This window comes from Rhipicephalus sanguineus, chromosome 8 (genome assembly GCF_013339695.2).
Source record: "Rhipicephalus sanguineus isolate Rsan-2018 chromosome 8, BIME_Rsan_1.4, whole genome shotgun sequence".
In the NCBI taxonomy this organism is placed as follows: domain Eukaryota; kingdom Metazoa; phylum Arthropoda; class Arachnida; order Ixodida; family Ixodidae; genus Rhipicephalus; species Rhipicephalus sanguineus.
The window spans coordinates 34,484,912-34,506,605 of record NC_051183.1 but is presented as its reverse complement, the minus strand read 5'-3'; the positions used below and the strand labels follow the sequence as shown (position 1 = coordinate 34,506,605).

Sequence of the window (21,694 nt, the reverse complement as noted above, 5' to 3'; positions counted from 1 at the left end):
CTGACTCGATCTCCAATAAAATTTGCCTAGACTTTGAGGCTTCTCAAGGAAACTTGTAACACAAAAGCACACGTTGAGCACCAGCTGTCCCAAAAAGTTACTGGTGTCAGGCACGTAGGCAAGGGGGGGGCCCGGGGGGCCCGGGCCCCCCCCGAAATTCGTCCGGCCTTCTATATTCCTGGGCAACTTTTGTTTTATTTTTGCCATGGAAATACTTTCTTTCGAACAATTAGGCCTTGGGCCCCCCCCGAAAAAAAATCCTGGCTACGTGCCTGACTGGTGTTAAACCAGTAGGGCGTGTTAGAAGAACGCTGCTTTCTCTTCGCTACACGCTAAAGTTTTATCTTGCCACTGGTAAGATGGCGGCTTCTTGGTTTCACTTTCGAGGCGTAGACTTACACTACAACATTTTTTTAAACACCGGAGCTGTTTAGACTCATAGAAACCCTGTTGGTCGCGAACAAAAACAATCATAATCATTAACTGCGCGCCCTCTTTCCGTCCTCATCTTGATGTCCTGCTTCGCTCCCAGAACAAGTGCCACAATTTTTGCGGCGTGGGATGCAATAACTCAGATGGGCGAGTACAGATAGAAAGAAAGCGAAAGAAATGGAGAGAAAGTAAGGCAATAAAGATAGTAATGCGACGAAAGGGGCTAGTTGGTTCATGTTGGCTTGGTGATGCGCTTACGGTAGGGACACGTTACAAAGTACACAGGACACAGTGTTAACAGGACGTGTCCCTACCGTGTCCCCACCGTTGTAACGTGTCCCTACCTTAAGCGCATCACCCAGCCAATAAAAATAGAAAAAGATCGAAAGACAGAGAAAGAAATACACAGAGGCAGAAAGACATAGAAAAAAGTCACAGAGAGAGAGAAAACAGAGAAAGACAAAGAGAGAAAAAGAGATAGACAGATAATGAAATAAAGAGAGAAAAAGAAATAGAGAGAGAAAGAGAAGGAAATCATACCATAGCCACGTATACTTAGCATAGCAAGGAGGTGGGAAAGGGAAGTGAGGATGAGGGTATGGAGAGGAGGAGGGGAGAGGGTGAAGCATAAATGGCGGGCTTTCTTCAAGAAGTCGTTCTCGGGTACAGTATACATGGGGTACAGTATACAGTGTACGTACATGGGTACATGTACACTATAGCAAGGGGTGGCAAAGGGAAGGGAGGATGCGGAGGAGGCAAAGGATGATGGGAACGCCACCAGATCCGCCGTTTCCACACCAGTAGTGCGTAGCTGCCCCCAATTTTGTAAACCCATGTTGTTAGTAATACTTACAGGCAGGCCGCCGCGCCTCTGTTCCTGCGTGACGTTTCTCCAGGCCGACACTCGGTGCGTGTGCAAGAAGGCGTGCGCACCGTCGTGCAGCAACACGTGGCGGTCGTTGGCGCACACCACCCGCCAGGCGTCGCCGCTGAGTTTCTGGGGCAGCGGAGAGTCCCGCCAGACGGCGCCCCCTTTACTGCCGCTGCCATCCCTTCGGTTGCTGTCCGGCGGAGACGGAGACAGCGTCCAGATCTTGGTGGTGCTGAGGGCGAAGTACGAGCCGTCTTGGGACCGGTGACCCGAGAACGGCAGCAGGCGACAGGACATCGGGGACGGGGTGGGTTTTGGCTTCCTGGCTGCGAACGCAAGTGGAAGAGGATGTAGCGAATTGAAGAATACGCCAGAGGGCCCATCGCCATGGCCCCATTGACAATCTCGTTTCATCACTGGAAGTTGCAAGGTGCTGTCTGGGGAGCGTTGTTAACGAAATATACAGCCATCATTTTTATGAAAGGAAACACGCGAGTGCGTGGCGAATAGCCTCGTACCACACATGTGGCGCAGCGCTGTGGCGAAATGTGAAAACTGAGAGGAGAGAGCGGTGCCGTTCCGTGTATTGCCTACACCACTTCTTGCAGTTTTCCTTCTTTTCTGTCGCTTTATTTTGTTGTGCATGTCTGATCTGTGCCAAAATTTGTTTTGCTTTTCGTTTCTCCCGAATGCTTCCTAAGTTGTGATAGCAACAATCCTTTTCGAAAGGAATCATTGTTTGCCGAAATGCCCCAATAGAACATAGATATCAAGAAGAAAGCGTAAAATAAAGGCACGTTCGTGATGGGAGTGTAGGCAGTAGTCGGGAACGACACCATTCTCTCCTTTTATTTTCATATTCCGCCACTGCACCGCGCCACATATATATAGGCGGCGCGCGACTATCTGCCAGGCGCTCGCGTGTTCTCTTTCATAAAAATGACGGCTGTACGTGTGCCGCCCACGTGAGCGTCGGCAATCGAAGTACATCTTAGCAAAACGTTTTCTTGGGATAGTTGGTTCATGACTTTTTGAAGAAAAATCGCAGCGCAAAACAACACAAAGACAGACAGGTACGCGGGACTAGCGACAGTCCCGTGTACCTGTCTGTCCCTGTGTCATTTTGCGCTACGATTAAAAAAAATATTTTTTCCCCATACATCTGTCCCGTTCCATGTACTTACACCAATGTCCTCACGACGAGGAATAACGGACAAATTAATGTTGCGCAAACAATGCTTTGATCGATATGGGGCAAAATGACTGCTATGCCGCACACCTAGTCACGAGAGGTATTGTATTCACGGATTGAAACGCTAAAATTTAGGCCTAACTATTTAACGTATTTTCGTCTCCAGCGTCTACAGTTCGTGCCATATTGGCATATTTTTTACTCGTACGCTTACATCAGAGGCAACGTTATCGTTAACGGCCATATTTGCGGAGACATGACGCGGTTATTACGAGCAATTGCTCATAGCAGTCGTTATAATAATAAAAAAAAACGATGTGTTTCAAACCGGGAATAATGTACGTACAGGTGCAAGACACGCACTAGAGCATCTTACTGTTTCGAAGGATGCGAACGTATCGAAGCTGCAGGGTGAAGTTGATATATATATATATATATATATAAGGCATGTCCATCGAAGCAATAGAGTTATATAAGGGGCGATAGAGTGTTCGAAATTTTGAATATTCGGACCGAGTAGCTTCGGCTCTTCGATTCGTATTCCATTCGAGAAGGCACTATACGAAATTCTCGGATATTCTTGCATTTCTGATATCAAAGATGACAACACTTAATGAGGAGTCTCAAGAGAAGGGGTGATGCTAGTGAGTATTGATCCGAATGATTTTCTGGCACGAATAGCTGTGCCTGCCGCGCCGAAGCACCAAATCCCGAGTGAGTTGACGCGTGAGCAGACATGCTCGACTTAGCGCGGTGAGAATGTTTCACATTTAGCCACACTGTCCCTGCGTCGCCATCTTGACTGTACTTGCGCACCACGTTACGAGCAAGCGAGGAGGAACAGAGAGAGACGTTGTTTTTTTTCTTTCATGCGGAAAAACGTTGCGGAACATAAACCATCTCCGCCAGACGGCGCACGCTCTGTCATCACACAAACCGGGGGCAGCCGCCGCCGCCGTGCTCGTCTTTCCCTAACACCTTCCCCGTCGTCACCCTCTCCCGTTTTCCCTTCCGCACAGTCGCTCCCGCCATCCCTACCTTTTTTCCCTAGCGTTTCCCCGAGACACTCGTTTCTCTCTTCCCGCGCTTAATCTTTTCACCCTCTTCGAAGGAACCGGCAGCGAACGTGACGACGAGAGGGTTCAGCGACTACGACGACTCCGCGAGTCTTTCCTACCGTAAACGCTCGCGCTTAATGCGCAGTAGGAAGGAAGGATAGTGTTTTCCAACAAAGGCGTGCCTAAGTCAAGGGTACGGTAACTTGAGCAAGATCGTTAACGCGCGGTAGGAATTCACCTTAACAAGGTGCGCTAAGTAAACGCAGACACAGCACAGAACGAAAAAAAAAGGGCACACGATGTCGAGCGCAATACGTCATGTGTCCTTTATCATGGAAACGACGTCGTGTGTTCCGTATTTTTTTGTTCTGTACAGTGTCTGTGTTTACTTAGCGCACATCTTAGGGTGAATGAACACCAACTAGCCCACTTTAGAGCTCTGCGCAGTAGGAATTAAGTAAATACAGCTTCTTCCCACAACGCCGGGCCGTCCTACCTACGCGCACATGTGACCAGGCGCACAAAACAACCACAAACACTTTTCGTGTTACGGACAACTAGAGGTGTGCGAATATTCGAAAAATTTCGAATAACGAATTTAATAGCGTTCTATTCGATTCGGTACCCGAATCGAATGGTGCATATGAGAAATATCGAATATTTTTCGAATATTTTGCGAATAATAGGCAACGATGAAAAAATCTCGAAGGCACGAAACGTTGGAACAGAGAAGGGTAACATTTCGTGTTTTAGTAATCTAATTACCAAGATGCATGCAGCCCTGAGGTTTTACGGAACTATTGACGCTATCTTGATTAGAGGATGAAGGCGTTATTGCTTAAAACTCCCGTGTTACCGAAGCCAAAGAGTCATCAATCCATCATGACATTCATGATGCTGTTTACTCATGATATTCATGATCATCATGACATTCATGTTGTTTTTTACTCATGACTATTGTTTGATATTCACATATCATTTCGAGTTAAAAGCTGTCGAGAAAGTGCCACCTTGACCACTAGTCAGTGACTCCTGTATATCAGCCTGCGGTTACAGAATATTTGTAAGGCTACAGTTGCAATTGTATACGAGCTTGCCTCAGTTTACAAAATTGTGGCATTTTTTATGTCGGTTAAAAGTAATCGTAATGTTCCTTTGTTAAAGCTAGTGAATATTTATTTCAAATAAATTGTTACGGAATTCTTGCGCTGTTTTGAAAATAGTCACATAATCGTTCTAGGGCTGCTTTGAAAATGGATTCCTTACTATTCGAAAACTATTCGAACAGCATTCGATTCGTATTCGATTCGGTTATAAAATTCACTATTCGCACACTCCTACGGACAACAAATGAATGACATTGACCTTTGGGGCCCTACATATATGTAGAGAACACTTTTCTAAAAAAATAAAAAAACAGTGAATGACAAATGCCTCATGTGTTTCCATTTTTAAAAATCTTTTCCATCGTTTCCAATATTTACTATTTTTTGTTTTCGTTGTGCGAGCGCCGTTTTTGCAGAATTTCAGTGCTTAGTGTAGTCACGTTTAGGCCTTTCAATATGATATTTGCTTTGGCACATATGAAAATATCTATCTTGTCTGGGCATGCGTGGTTTATCACGGCCGCAGTTAAACATTTCTTGCAGATTGACAAAAGACTCAGTTGAAGTTCAGCGCCTGCATTATGTGTATTATTGCGTTTTTCCGAGTTCCTTAAATTTTGCGCTGCTGTCCTCAAAATCATGTACAACCAACTAACCCGCCAGTACCATCTAAGCAAGTTCAACAAACCTTAACATTTCGTTATATTAACATTGCAACTAAAATACTCCACTCGAAATTATAAAAGAAATAAATTGCAGGCGACATGTCAAAAGCATGAAACGCAAGAGCGCTGGTGGAGCGACGCCCCGTTCTTACAACACGATAAAAAAATTCCACATTCCGTGCTTGTTTTTTTCACTGCACAGCACACTAGTAATGCGGCGAATCCACCCTTCATTCTCCTCTTCCCCTCATTGATTTCCGCAGGATATCGTTCCGCCACGAACCGAGCGCTGTCTGGAGGTTTAGGCGTACGTGACATCACTTCGAGGCACGTATGCTCACCTCACATCCGGCGCAATTACGACACGCACATCGTTTTTTTTTTTCTCTTTTTCTCGGGTGATTCTACTTGATGACATTGTAGTGTCATGGAGGCACTGCTCGCTTTCGCGCGCTTTTTTTTTTTACTTTGCCGCCTCGGACGTCAGAGATATCAGTTCTTCGGGCATTTATTGTACTTTATTTGCCCAGTTTTGTTATGCTGACAACGATTTTTTTTTGTGCACTGTTGCGGACGAGTGTCGGGTACCTGTGTCTTGCGAAATCACGTTTCGAAGAACCATTTACGCAATCAGCTACTCCGTGCAACGATAGATGTTAGTTGCCTTTGTGGCAAGTTTTGCGCACTGTAGGCTTGGACGGACGGACGGACGGATGGACGGACACACACACACACACACACACACACACACGCACACACACACACACACACACACACACACACACACACACACACACACACACACACACACACACACACACACACACACACACACACACACACACACACACACACACACACACACACACACACACACACACACACACACACACACACACAACAAACTCAAATGGACATCATTTCTTTCTGTATTCTCAAACTACCCAATTATTGTCTTAGGACAATTTCGCCACTTCCTGTCATGACTACATTTCGGCCATGAGATGGTTCATGTGTCCGAAAGCAGAATTCACCGAAACGCGTGCGCGCGCGGGCGTGTGATTAAAAGTCACCGCGATATCGAACTCGCAATACTCAACACCACCGCAAGCTTCAATAGCGTTCCGCCCGCTACCGCTATGTGGTGGAACACACGGTACACGCACCGGCTGGCGCGTGCTTCCTTCCACGCACCCCCACTCTATCCACTTTTATGCTACGCTCGTGTGTGCGCGCGTGCCTGTCGCAATTGTGCGCGCGGCAAACAGTTTAGGGAGCGAAAAGAGGACTGGTGTGGCAGTGTGTGCGTGCGTGTGTATGCGTTCGTATAGTGCCTCGGACGTGACCCCGACGCCTCTTACACGAGGCTTCGGCGTCGTTGGGCATCAAAGCGTGCGTGTCCTCGTCGCTACCGGACAAGTCCTTGTTCACGTCTAGTTGCGCCGCGGCGGGGCTTCGTGTGTTTGGCAACCCGAGGAGCTCGCGGTTAGACGCCCGCCGGCCCGTGGCTTGCACCGTGGCGCCTGTCTCCTGAGTGATGGAGCATGCCGTCGTCCTTCGTGTTGCGGGGCTGCCCGTCTCCTTTACGCCGACCTCTGTAGTCTTTTTTTCTTTCTCTTATATGAGGAGCAGTTTAAAGGACCGCCCTGTCGGCGTCTCATGTGTCGCGTTGGCGTCATGCAGGACCCACGTTTGATACGCATAAGCCGAGCAGGCTGTGCGTTTGGAACGACAGCGCTTGCTTGCCCGTGAACACCAGCGTCGCCGAAGGGCTAATTCGTCTGTCCGAGCCAGTGAAGCGACAGCGAAACGCCACCACCGGGAGTTAGACACAGATCTACAGAAGAGAGAGGCGGAGGTGAAACGCCAGCGCCGGTAGGTAGACGCATCGCTCTAGGAGCAGCGAAAATAGAACAGAAAATATATAATCGCAAAACAAGGCAGATAATCACAAGAAAAGAACACAAAAGTATAGAAAATGTCACATAATTACACGAAAACAACAGAAAACAGCGCGAAAGAGCAGATAAATGCTAGAAAAGAACACAACAGAGCGGATAAACACAACATAAGGGAAACACAGGGGAGAAAATTGGCCGCGTATCTGCGTGCTTCGCTGCAAATGTCGTCGAAAGAGGATAGTCTTCTGCCGGCTGTTTCTGCGCCGTTTCAGCGCAGCCTAAGAAACACTAGCATTTTCGGCGCAGCCTAAGAAACAATAGGGTCTTTAGAATTACGTATCTATGTATTTTCTAGTAAAGAAACACACCACTTAATATTTACGTATTGATGTTGCGCCTCAGATATGCGCAATATTTGCTTTTTGATCGACAATGTTCCCAAGTATGAACGCAGCTACCAGTTAAAGATGGCTGGGCGTTCAGCAAGTGCTTAAACTTTGGCCGGTTGGCTGAATCGTGTGACAGACAGACAGACAGACAGACAGACCAAAATTTCTGCGTTTTAGTTCCCCAAGAAAGGCTATCGTCTTTAATAAATAAACACAAGCGAAACACAGGCGAATCAATGCTCCGCAGCTCGTAAGGCTTTCACATGGGGTGGGAACAGGCCTAGATTTCTTTTTCTTTCTTTCTTTCTTTCTTTCTTTCTTTCTTTCTTTCTTTCTTTCTTTCTTTCTTTCTTTCTTCTTTTTTCTTTCTTTCTTTCTTTCTTGGTTATGGGAGACCAGCTGGATAGGTGGCGCGCCGAAAAAGGGCGCGGGGGGAGTCGACATAACTCAGCCGCTCGCATGGCCTCCGCGTCACCGGCTAATCTCGGAGGCCATGCCACTCGCGCTCAGACGAGCGGCCGCACTGTACCGCGGTGAGCGCACGCGCGTGCGCTGCTCGTGCTTCATTTTGGCGCGAACAGCTGGGGCAGCCATTGCGCAGTAATACTGCTCTATGGTTTCGAAAAAAATAATTTGTCTGACGGCTACTTCTCAGGAAAGCACTGGAAGACGGAGAGAAGCTCTGCAAAGCAGACTACGTCTGTGCATACGGCATCGAAGTAGACCAGTGCTGTGCCGTGGTTGGCGACTCTGTCGTCACCCATTTTCTGTTTGCGTCCTGAGATTTGTGTCAAGCTACTGCAGCTCACAAGCCTCGATTGATAGTACGTGCTGCGCCGATACCAGCAGCACACTACTGCAGTAAAAAAAAGTAGAGGCAAGGGGTAGCTGCGTCAACGTTTTTCTGCCATGGTATGTATGCCCAGCCCGCGGTATGTATGCACGCGGACGTTGATCAAGCAAACCACCGTGCTAGCAAAGCATGTATTGTGTCGCGCTGTTATGCTGTGGGCGCGGAATAGATTCCCGGCCACGGTGGCCGCATTTCGATGGGGTTGAAATACAAAGAACACCCGCGTACTGAGAATTATATGTGCACATTAAAGAAACCCAAGTGGTCAAAATTAATCCGGATTCCCCCACTACGGCGTGCTCATAATCATACCTTGTTTGGCACGTAAAACGCCAACAAATGTTGATGTCCGATCAAACCCGTTTATTCTAAGCAGACACAGGCAAGCGAGAAAACTAACACAGAACGTTAGGCAAATTAAACGGCGAGTAAAAATCCAAGACATTTCACCCTTTTCTAGCGAGGCATAAATTGCGAGTCTCTTCGCCGTGGCAGCCAACTGCACAATAAGAAGCTTTACCGCATCGCCTGACTCCAGACAGCTAAGCTTCGAGCAGTCCGCTGCTTGTTCGTGACAGAACTCTGTCTGTGAACAAGTGAAGTTCTACGGAGGCATCCATCGCGTACGTATTTCTTATAACCAGCCAGCGGCTTCGGTGAACCTTCCACCCGTAAGCATCTCGTAGACAGACAGCTTTCCTTCTGCGTAACTGCTTTGCAAATAATTAACTACTTGCCTATCGTATCATATTCACTGCACGCGGTGGCATCAGAAGGAGCTCAATTGGTTGTGGTCAGATGAAAAGATTGTTACACTATGCCGCATGATGCATAATATGTATGTTTTTATTTACGACAAAAACGCCAATTAAATTCTGCTCGTTGGCCGTGGTTTCCACTGGTGGCCCTTACTATCGAATGAATCTAGCAGACACGCGCAATTCGGTTAGAAACCAGCCGACGCCACAAGGCATACTGTGCTCGCCTGACTACCGGGATGCAACGCGCATCCGTTCCTATTCATGTTTTAGAAGGAAAACATGAAGGATATGCCTCCTCATTTCTACGTATTGTGGCACTTGAACGCGCAGCCAGTACCGCCAGCAGTTTGTTTGTTTCGGCGATACGCGCCCGCATCGCCTCAACCAGTCGCCACCCTCGTCCGCGGAGCGGCTGGAGTATGCGCGCTTTGACCGCCAGGGCGGCACTGCCCACACCGCGGAAACTCCAGCGCTGGTTCCCTATTCCTTCAACTTTATTTCCTTACCCGCCGAGGCAGCTTGGCAACTAAGGTGCTGCAGAGGTAAGACTAAGGACGTGGTTTCTATTCCCGGGGTGGAATACACAGAAGACCGATATACTTGCTTGTTACGCTTAAAATATTACCAAGTAGGTTCGAAATCAATCAATCAATCAATCAATCAATCAATCAATCAATCAATCAATCAATCAATCAATCAATCGAGTAATTATAAACTATAGCAAGAAAACGAGCTGTCAAAATACAGCTACAAAGAAGTAGTAAGGTTGATAACTATACAGGAACTATATATATATATATATATATATATATATATATATATATATATATATATATATATATATATATATATATATATATATATATATATATATATATATAGTATGTCTTCGGTGGCCGTAAAATAAATAGCAAAGAGGTATACGCTTCTAAAAAACTGTTCATTTGTCGACATTTCGATCGGAGACCGATCTTCAAGAGCTTCAAGACAAGGTCTTGAAGAAGATCGGTCTCCGATCGAAACGTTGACAAAATATAAACATTGTTTTAGAAGCGTATACATTTTTCCTATATGGTAGATCCTACCAGCGTGCTGGTAGGATCTACCATTATGCATATCCGGTGCAAATACTTCAATTTGTCAGTTGCGATAATGGCCCGTTTACCGGCTGGCCCAGACCTCCACGTTGCCCATAACACACAGACCGTGTTTGGCATACTGCGGGGCGTTGGGGCTGCTATTCCGTAAACGCTTTTGCATCTCACCGAGCCGCCCTGTTGGTATGGCCGATAGTTCCGGAATATACCGCGACCGCCGTTCAATAATCCGGCATTTCAGTCACGTCTGTACAACTGTCGCTATAGATAGAAACAAGACGCGCGTGTATGTTCCGAGGTGTCATAACGAACTACGTGCTTCGTGAGATGAATAGCATCATCGCTTTCGTTGCGAGAAAGTTGGAGCTTCTGTGTATGAGGAACATCAGTAGAGAGCTGGGCGCAGGTGCGGGACTGGGAGTGAGGGTCACGTGACTGGACTGCTCGCATTCGTCGATGTTCGCTGAGTACACAGCAGCCGACGCCATTTTGCTCATTCGGTAACGCAATTTGTGCGTGTAGGATTTGGCTCAGTTAGGAAATGCAATTTACCATCTGTTACGTGGAGCACGAACTATCAGTTATATTGGCATAAGACATTCATATCATATCAATCAATTTATAGAACAACGTTTGTATTATGTTTTTTAAATGTACCACTCCCCTCTATAATGCCTCTGGCCCTGAGGGTAATTCCGATCGATCGATCGATCGATCAATCAATCAATCAATCAATCAATCAATCAATCAATCAATCAATCAATCAATCAATCAATCAATCAATCAATCAATCAATCAATCAATCAATCAATCAATCAATCAATCAATCAAAACTGCTGTAGGAAGAAACCAAGCTGTAGAGCAAAGTACACATAGACAGAAATCGTGAGCCTGGTTATATACTCTTTAGTAGCGGTCGCTGGAACGCGGAATGGAACGCGCACACACTCAAGTTGTGTGAACGGAATGCTGGCAGGTGAAAACTATAACATCCGCAGTTGACAGTGAAGGGAAATCGTGTGTATTGCCACAGGGAATGAACGGTTTTGCCCTGATGCAGAAATGCAAAGTACGGTGCTTTGATGAAGGCTGCGCCTTGCGTAGACCGTTCAACTGCATTACAGTGGCGTTGAGCACCTTGAGCACCCCAGAAATTGAAACTGATGCAGAAATTGGTGTCTCTTTCGCAGCTCTGACAAATATTAAACGCATTACGATTTGTAAATTCCTCACAATGAGTACGTACGTCGCGAGCGTGCGCAATATGTTCTTTATTTTAAACCCATCAAAATGAACATCCTAATCTGAGTGATACCTCGCTTCCGTCAGCAGAAACTGTTGTTGTACGACGCTGCAGTCTGCGCGCAAAACCCACTTCCAAAAACAAATGAAAATATCAAACGCTTTGCTCTCGTCGATTTCACTGGTGTCAGGGCAGTCATCAAGAGCCATAGCAATCAAACGGCCGATAAAAACGACACGTGTAATTTTGGGTGAAGGGCCCTTTAACGGATTCGTGATGTGTTTGCGGCTATCGATTCGTGATGCAATACACTCCGATACTGAGGTCATTCGAAGATTACTTGCACAAATGGTTTATGACCTCATTAATATTACCACGGTCATTTCACGTTTCATCGCACATTGCATGGTTCTTACTTGGGCTTCTTAAGTTTTCTTTGTTCCTGTCTATACTCCGCTTTGTCGTATCATTACGACGTGTAACCGACAGAAAAAAAAGAGCTCAAAACCTTTAATTACCCCCCACCCCCGCATCGCTTCTCGATAATTGTCTTGGCAGTTGGCATGAGGAAGTGCCTTCCAGTACTTCAAAAATCTGAACCTGAATTTAAACGATCCGTCGAAGATCTCCGGTCGGTACTTCTCTGCACGGAATGGCTACGAGATGAAGTTGAAAAAATACTAAAGAAATACTCCTTAATTACGCCCCCTCTATCACTTCTCGATAATTGTCTTGGAAGTTGCCATGAGGAATTGCCACTCGGTATTCCCGAAACCTTAACCAGAACTTTAGACGATCCGTCGAATAACTTCGGTCGGTACTCCTCTGCACAGCATGTCTACGAGATGAAGTTGAAAAAAAGACGAAAAAAAATACACTAATTGCTTGCCCTCTATCGCTCCTGGAATGATTGTCTTCGGCGGTCGCCGTGGGAGCAGCTCCCATTGTCCTCCGGTAATTGAAAAGGACCCGGGATTGAGACAAGGAGCGCCGCTGTAGTCGGGGATCGTTTATGCAGGTCACGGCACGATCAAGGACCGTGTGCTTACGATACACTTCAGGCATCGCGCTTCGTGGAGCAAACGATAGCGCAGCGTAATGAAGGTCCTTATGCTCGTACCTCTCGTCGCTTGCTCAAGGACCATAGATGTGCACGGGGTATCCCCATTAGGGAGGGGGGGGGGGTTGGGGGCAAATGTTTATCGCAACCCCCCCCCCCCCCCGGTTTGTCGACGAGACAAAGAAACATGCTTCTCAATGGATAAACAGTAAATGAAAATGAAGCGATGGCGTGCTTGTCAAAATGACCTGCCTTTGGTCCCTGGATTTCCGGTAGTAAAGACGGGAAGTAAACAGTTCTTGGAACGCAACATCAGGGGCCTTCGGCCGCCATTGTCGTCAAGGGCCTGCGTGGCCACAACCCTGTCTTTTAAACAATGACGGAGCAGGTCCGACTTGTAAATGCATGAGGTAGACTTTGCACCCCTCCTCCTTAGGCGATTAGAAGGGGAAGGGAGGCTTCTGCACCCCCCCCCCCTCCATAATGAAAGAAGACAGAAGAGGGAGGGAAGTGCTATAAAGGTGGAGCATTTACCTTATAACCTATTGTGGGCCACGTATGTGGGCCACATGTAACCACATATGTGGGCGCGACTTTTCTTTGCCAATTCTTTGAACTAGTGGCCAGGAAGGAGCAAGATACACTGCGCACGGGTTAGGATTGACCCTTCTGCATAATTACAGTGTCTTTCCTTAACCTCGATGGGCTTCATGTGACTACAGGCGACCACTTCGATTAAGGCACTACGACGTTCGACGGCTCGCTCAACATGCCGCTTTTGAAGACCAACGTACAAAGTATCAATTTTCTTTGTAATAAATTTCGCGTGCATCTTCAGCCTACGGTTTGATTCTTTTTATGCAAGAAATGGAACATGACTGACTGCAGAACGATTAAATATTTAAATACACGCTAATTAGGATTAATCACTAAAAGTGGCAAAAACAACATACTACTTCATTTTATTTCTTGGAACGTAATATGGAGTGCCGTAGAATTAGGTTGTGCGAATTTGACACATTTGCTGACAGTCGATCATAACTCGAGCTTTGAGGGGATAATCTACTATGTGGCCAACCACCTTCGTGGGTATGAGCCATTTTTCCTAGGCGACAAACCAAACCAAAACATATGTGGTGTAACATGTATTATAATTACGATGGTACATAAAAGTGGAGAGAGAGAGAGAGAGAGAGAGAGAGAGAGAGAGAGAGAGAGAGAGAGAGAGAGAGAGAGAGAGAGAGAGAGAGAGAGAGAGAGAGAGAGAGGGGGGAGAGGGAAAACACATTTGTAGAAAGGCTCACAGGACGGCCTGGCCTGTACTTTGCGTGCCAGAACATGTAAGCCGAAATATTATTACGACATTTTAAAAACATACTTCTACATTGTCCAAAGATACATTACGCGAAGCTGCTCCTTTGCATTGTTTGCATCCTGTCCAACTCACTCTCTCCTGGGTAGCACTGGCGTAAATCTTGGGGAAAGGGGGGGGCGGTCAGGGGTGGGGAGCATGACCCCCTTGTGTTCAGGCTGGGGGACACCCCTTGCAAGTGTCCCCCCTAGAGATTTATATTTCAAATGCGACATATTTGAACTGCTTGTTAAGTATAGTGCAATCAATTTTTTTTTATTAATGCCTGTTTATTTTGTAGTAGGCCTGTGCTCAATACCCCTCAGCTGTGAGAGGCTATTGAGATCGCAACTGCCGCTCGACCGATATCGGAGTAGACTCAATAGAGAAATGCAATTACACGAGCTGGGAACCATGCTTGTTTAAAAAAAAAGAATAATTCTAAGCATAATTACAATTTTTATGTAAACAAAAATAAAAAAGCCCGGCAGATCCTACGTGGTAATCGGTTTCATGCGAAGCAGTCAGCGAGTAGCTGTCCATGCTGCATTTTTTGGCTTTGAGCCAAGCGTTACAAGTTGGATCGACGTGTTTTTGTGAATGGAGTAGTGGTGTGCACATCGTGAGCTTGCTAAACTACCGTTTAAAGGGTGACATATGGTTTCATTAGCACTCACTTGAGAGCACAGATGTCGACATTATCGAAACGAAGTGCACCTTATGGTGCGATGGTGTCAATGTCCAATGTAACTTTCTCTAGCGTATTCCTTCGGGTTGGAGCAACACTTGAATATAGCTTGCTGAATCATATGAATACAAAGTAATATTTATTAGACTTCTTTGAAAGAGGAGCCAACACTGGAGCCACAACTGACGTCAGCCCGGCATGACGTCTGTATCATAAGAGTAGATATGTAATGTTTATTGCTTTTTCATAGAATTAGATAGCCACCACTGCAACCACAATTCACACTGCACCGCCATTACGCCTGCATAGGTTCGTTTTCGAAAGCAGTTTCAAGACATGGTGTGGCTCTGTGGTAGAATACCTGACTGCCACGCATAATGCTTGGGTTCGATTCCTGCTGGGATCCTGAATTTTATTCTTTGCATTCGTCGGGTCAACGCTGCAGATGTCAGTTTTTCTTTATGATCTCGCATTTAAATTACCAATGTCTGTTCTCGCCGTTCCTGGGTAGATAAAAACTGTCAATCACCTGTGGCGCATGCCCGCTTACCGTGGCCCATAGTATGTGGGTATGTGCCACTTGTGCCTGGAGGAAAGGGTTTGACGCGACAGCATCTTCACGTTATTTATGTCATGACGAGACAGTTCGTCAAACTCTGTTACCTTCCCATGCCAATATTGGTCTACACCAAGCTAAGGATGCGATCACGACAGCACCCAGACGTAGGCGGCTAGATAGATAGATAGATAGGTAGACAGAAACGCTCAAAGTGCCTTGGGTTCGCTAAGAAATGCTTCGCATTTAAAACAATATGGTCGTCATGGCAAGTGTGTCCCCCCCTTGTGATTTTTCTGGATTTACGCCACTGCTGGGTAGCGACGCCATCGCAAAAATCGAGGCGGATGTTACAGGTGTTGTGCGGAAAGCGAGCATAATATAAATAAAGGAGGCGTCCTCTGGCATTCCGCAAACTCACTAATTGCCAGCCGCCGCGGCAGCTTTTTCGCTGCGCTCGCTAATGGTCGACGAAGAGTGCGTGCCACTCCGTTAGGGCCACATGCGACGCCAGGGGTCGCTGAATTATTCACGAGCTGCACGGAGGGTATATGTGTCGTCGGTGGGGATTGGACGTGTCGTCGGCAACAGCCGTGCGACACGAGCGCTGGCACATACATACGTAACGTCTGGGTCGTTTATCGTCGCTGTCGACGGCAGTGCCGCCTACCGGACGGTTCGGCGTGAAATGTCAGGAGTGTCTCTTCTTCTGTGGCGTTCGTATTGCGGAAGTCGAGTTTCATTAACCTCCTTGAGTTTCATGGGTGCACCATATTTCTTTTTTAAAGACAATAGTCTTTCTTGGGATACTTGAACGCAGTAATTTTGGTCTGTCTGTCTGTCTGTCTGTCTGTCTGTCTGTCTGTCTGTCTGTCTGTCTGTCTGTCTGTCTGTCTGTCTGTCTGTCTGTCACACGATTCAGCCACCCGGCCAAAATTTAAGCACTTGCTGAACACCCAGCCATCTTGAACTGGTAGCTGCATTCATACTTGTGAGCACTGTCGATCAAAGAGCAAATATTACGCATATCTGAGGCACAACATCAATACGCAAGTATTACTAGGTGGTGTGTTCCTTTACTAGAAAATACATAGATACGTAATTCTAAACACCCTAGTGTTTCTTAGGCTGCGCTGAAAATTTGACGCTGTGCACGAAAAAGCCCTCTGCCAGTGTTTCTTAGGCTGCACTGAAAATGCGACGTTATGCACGAAAAAGCCCTCTGCCGATGATATGGTGCTGCCACCTGTCAGTGGCCCTGGGTTCTGCACTAGCTCATGTTTCCCGACGCCACTGCCAGATGGCGTCCATATATCTCGCGCAGCGCCTCCTCTATTTTATCAAGCCAGCCAGATGCGGCCGATTCAACACATAGAAGAGGCGCTGCCTGAGGCAAGGCAAAACATAAATGACAGAAGACTATCGTCTTTCGACGACATTTGCAGCGAAGCACGCAGATACGCGGCCAATTTTTTTAGTAAGCAGCGAGTTACATTCTTGCTTCTCTTCCAAGCACTTCCGATCGAAAACTTACTTCCGGTTCTTCAAATATTGAGAAATAGTCTTGTAAGAAGTAAAAGTGGCACGACGTCGATGGTTCTAGTTCAAGTTAAAGGTTTTACAGCGCGGCTGTTATACTTTTCGTTATGCCGTTACGCGCCGCAGAAACTACCATCATCATGAATGGCCTGCGCCTTTACAGCGCGTGCAACGCAATAGCTCGGCCAGTGCGTGCTCTCTTTGTCCTCTTCATCTTCTGCTTCGCTCCCAGACCATGTGCGCCCGGCGCACATGTGCACTGATTTGTCCGGCGTGAGATGCAATAACCATGGTTAGCAGGAGAACCAGTACAGAGAGAGAGAGAATGAAAGAGAGCAAGAAAGAGATAGAAAGAAAAAGAAAGGAAAACAAATCTTGGCGAAAAATTTTTTCGACGAGGCGGGATCTGAACCCGCGTACCTATGATCCTAAAGGCGAGCATCGTAACCACTCGGCCGTCCAGGCACGCTAGCAGGTCAGAACACAGCCTCGAATAGTATAGTGTAGCAAGGAGGTGGGAAAGGGAAATGAGAGTGAGGTGGAGGCAAAGAAGGAGAGTAGAGAATAGGATAAAAAGAAAGAGAAAGAAAGAAAAAAAAACAGAAAGAGCAAGAAAGACAGAAAGAGAGAGAATCAGAGAAGTAGAAAAAAAATATAGACAGAAATAGAAAGCGATAAAAAGAAAGAGGAAGTGAGAAATAGAGAGAGAGAGAGAGAGAGAAAGAAAGAAAGGAAATAAAGAGAAAGAAATACAGAGAGAGAGAGAAAGAAAGAAACAGAATAGACAGAGACGGAAAAGACGTAGAAAAATTACAGCGAAGAGATAAAAAGAAAGAAAGAGATGAAGAAAGAAAGAAATAAAAAAGAGAAACAAAGAAGGCTACCAAGCTCCGCACTTCTTTCAGGCTTGACACCACTAGCGCGAAGCTGCGTGAATTTTTTTATTGGATACACATTACATACGAGCGTAAGTTTACTTCAGATAAGGGCCAAATAACTGTGCAGATAATTAACGAAAGCCGTAACTGGATGAGTTCACTGAAAGATCACACGATTTTCTCGGGAGCAGCTAGAATAACTGCGCCACCTGGTGGAACAGATCTAAACCGCACGCCTCTTTCTCCGTGGCCTCTGAGATCCGCTTCGGCAGTGCGTTGAAGCTCAATGTTAACCCAAGTAATGCACCTGCGCACACGGAAGCCGAAGTGCGAGTGACACTACAAGACATCATAGAGTTAGTACAGACTCTAGAGGAAAAGGTCCCCATAGGGCCCATGCATTAGAATCTCTGACCATAAGGGCGCCGCCACTACTGTACCGTGCGAGCGCTACCAGCCCCTGAGACGCATGCTGGACTTGACGGTAGTATTAAGTTTTCATAGTATTTAATGAAAGTGAGCTCACGTGAAGTCGAGTTGTAAGTACGTGTCAACAGAAAGCGCAGAAGACGACGCATTGCGACTCACAACTCAGTCAAAAGTCGCGCAATCGGGCCGCGATCTCGAACTCAAGTGGATATGTGGCGCCATCTGGCAAAGGTGCCTGCAAACGCATCCTCCTTAGTCGCGGTTGCGCGCTCAGTAAAATAAACGTTAAACACTGTCTGCATGTTGATAATTTGTCAAAATTCCCGTGTTTGATTTTTATTGCCAGTATTACTCACATTAACTAGCGCTACTTCTAGCCGATTTGTAAATAAATGCAAAAGCAACAGTCACAATGGTAGGCTAATGGCGGCGTTCTTGTGGTCGGCGCTCTTTCGGCCCAGCTTTTCCTTAAGAGTCTGCACTAACTCTATGCCAAACACCAAAGTCAAGAGTCAGAGTCACCTGGACTCTGACTTTTTTCTGGACTGGTTCAAAAGCGTGAAATGTATTAGGCTGTTTTAGAAATGGGGTGGGGGGAGGGGGGCAGACTTCTAGGGGACGCCATCGGCCAAGCGTATAAATAGCCACATTATATATTGGGCCGGCAGCTTCTTGTTTTTCGGGTGCTAGTTGTGACAACAGAGACTGTTGGCTAAAAAATTTTTCAGTGCCTCATCTTCGCGCCGTATATATGCACCAGGGGCGTAGACAGAAATCATGTTTTTCGTGAAGAGGGTGGTTCAACCACGATTTATGTATGTTCGTGAGTGCTTTGTATGTGTGCGTGTGGATAACTAGCACACACAGCCCCCCCCCCCCCCCCCCCCCCGCTCACATACACACAGTCCTGTCTTTGCAATAACGAAACAAAAATGATCGGAGTCTTGCCCACCAAACAACGATATGATTACGATGTATGGTGCAGTAGGATGCATGGTGCCCAGAATAATATTGGACACCCGGCGTTCTTTAACGCGCGTTCAAAATGTGAACGCGTGGTTTATGCATTACGGCACCTCGGTCGGCCGGGAATCGAACCCGCGACCTCTTGTCTAGAAAGGACAAGGTCACTGCGGCAAGTCCTCCGACATAAGCAACGCGGCAAGGGTTTTGTGCAACCCTCCCCGGTGGACTGATAGTGATAGGACTGATGGTGCTCGACTGATAACTCGAAAGTCGTGGGTTCGAATCCAGGCCGCGGCGGCCGCATTTCGACGGCGACAAAATGCTAGAGGCCCATGTGCATAGATTTAGGCGCACGTTAAAGAACAACAGACGGTCGTAATCATCGGAGCCCTCCACTACGGCGTACCTCATAATCATACCGTAGCTTGAGGACGCAAAACCCCAATGATTACTATAGTGAGTCTTGCGCACGCTCTCTTCCATGTAACCTTGCTATACTGCAAAGCGACATCGCCGCTGCTGAATACAATTGCATCAGCGAGCCCTGTGTTTCGAAAGGAAAATCCCATTAGGAGCGGATACAAATTGCGTCGAGGAGAGTGTACCGCGGTCGTTGTGGAAGCCGCTCATTTGGAACGCACTACGTGCAGCCAAGATACGGGCCCTCGCTCCGAGTGCATATAGTCGCAATCGAGTTGTCGTTTCACAATCGCTCTCGGAGGAAACGAATGGGTTGCATGGCGGAAGAATTGCCTGGCGTGTCGGCACCCACCGTAATGTATTCGAGCGAAGTAGACATAGATAGACAGATAAAGATATTAAATAGATCTATCTACCTGATCGAAAGCTCGCAAGATCGTAAGCTGATCGAAAATAACATGTGAGGTTTACAGTCTACACACTTCCTTATTTCTTTTTTTTGCTATAAGGCGTCTTGTCGCGCGTTTACGTCGTGATGCTGCTCCAAGCGCTTATGTCGTACCACAGAAAACGTGCAAAAACACAGTGTTGAAATATATGAGGTATGTCGGGAAAGGGATGTGCGGGGCGTCATTAAATATGTAATCGCGGGATGATTGTATCCGTGTACACCCGCATGTTGGAACACGAGGATGGAGCTGGTCGGGAAAGTGATTGCTTCCAGAGCGAGCGTCGTGGTAAACAACTTTTGTAATCCGTGGATACGATTTCTCTTTTATTTGTTTGTTCTACGAAGTCTTTCAAAGGCAATATTATACGTTTCCTTTCATCGGACCACCTTGACGTGCCGTTACGGAGATTCTGTTTTTTTTTTTCTTGGTGCTCGACGTAATTGCGATCGTGTGTCGAGCGCAGCAAATGAAAATGCACAGAAGCAAAAAAAAAGAAAAAAAGAAAAAAGGTTGAAAAGGTTATGGCCTCGACAGCCTGATGAGAAACCGTAGATTCTCTGATGTTCGCCAGTCCTTTGTATCAGCCATTGAAATAAAAATAACCGTTACACAAAAAATACCCTTTGAAGGCTGTTTCTGCCGCACTAAGTCGATTGATTGGTGCGACCCGAATACGTTTATTCCTTTTTTTTGCTTTTACTCCAATTAAATTTTTTATAGAAAATTGTTTTTTTTCTATAGATATAAGCTTTCTTATATGTAAATTCGAGACTCTGACGCAAGTTTTCCCTTACACAAGTTTGCTTATACCTTTTAAATTTTAAAGGCTGGGATCAAGTTTATTCCTTCTTTTAAAGACAATGTCAGTAACAGGACTTACTTAATTTTCTCTTCTCTAAAGATATCGACTTTCCTTCATTGATTAATAATAACACAGACTCAGCTCTTGCGTCGGTAAGAAATTTATGAAAATCTATAGAAAGAAGATATGTTTGGCTTGCTTTTAATTGGTTAAACATTTATTTTGGAGATCCCCTCGCTAACGATGTATCGTAGCAAGGAATTTATGAGGTTTTTTTGCTGATTAATAATAACATCGAATCAGCGCTTGCGTGGATAAGAAATTAATGAAAACCTTAAGACCAAAAAAAAAAAAACGTCTTTCGCTTGCTTGTAATTGTTTAAATATTCATTTTGTAGCTCCCCTGCCGAATCATGTATCGCAAAGAGGAATTTTTCTAGTGGCATAATTTTTCTTCACCGCGGTACCCTGTTTATCGGATTAAACCATTTAAATGTTTAGTTTTTTACGCAAATATAATTTTTCGTTTATTCACACGTTTATTTTTTTCTATCCTGAGGCTGCTTGCTCATACATTGAGAGTTTTGTTTATAGCCCCAAGGCTTCATCTAATTATCGCGCGCTCGCTCCGTGGAGACCTGGCGCGTACATTCATTACCAAGAGATCAAATTAATTAACCTCGTTATCCCTAAAAGAGGTTATTAACCGCTAGTAATGCGCGCTCGGTAAAGATCACACGGTGCTTCGTGGTTCTTGTACATTTTTCCGGCTCATTTGGCAGAAGGGGCCTGTTTTGATCCTGTGTTAGAGCATAAGGTCATTAAACGACCGGTGAAGCATAGGTACATGCCCAGAGCCATGCATTGTGAAAGATTAATGAAACTCAGGTACCAGCCGCAGGTTTTCGAGTGCGTGCTTTTAAAGTAAATATATAAGGCGCATGGTAGGGAAAATTTAACTAAAACCCGATTTCTTCATGTT

At 46.0% G+C, this 21,694-nt stretch overlaps 1 protein-coding gene across 1 annotated transcript in view; it reads right to left on the bottom strand.

The window, feature by feature from the left end:
* The window catches only part of LOC119401698 (uncharacterized), a 59,447-nt gene that overhangs the window by 6,306 nt on the left and 31,447 nt on the right, over window positions 1-21,694 (bottom strand). The window contains exon 2 of the mRNA XM_037668619.2: window positions 1,289-1,632. Within this exon, the coding sequence (XP_037524547.1) occupies window positions 1,289-1,603 (315 nt within the window). The 5' untranslated portion in view covers window positions 1,604-1,632. The remainder of the gene's footprint in view (window positions 1-1,288; window positions 1,633-21,694) is intronic.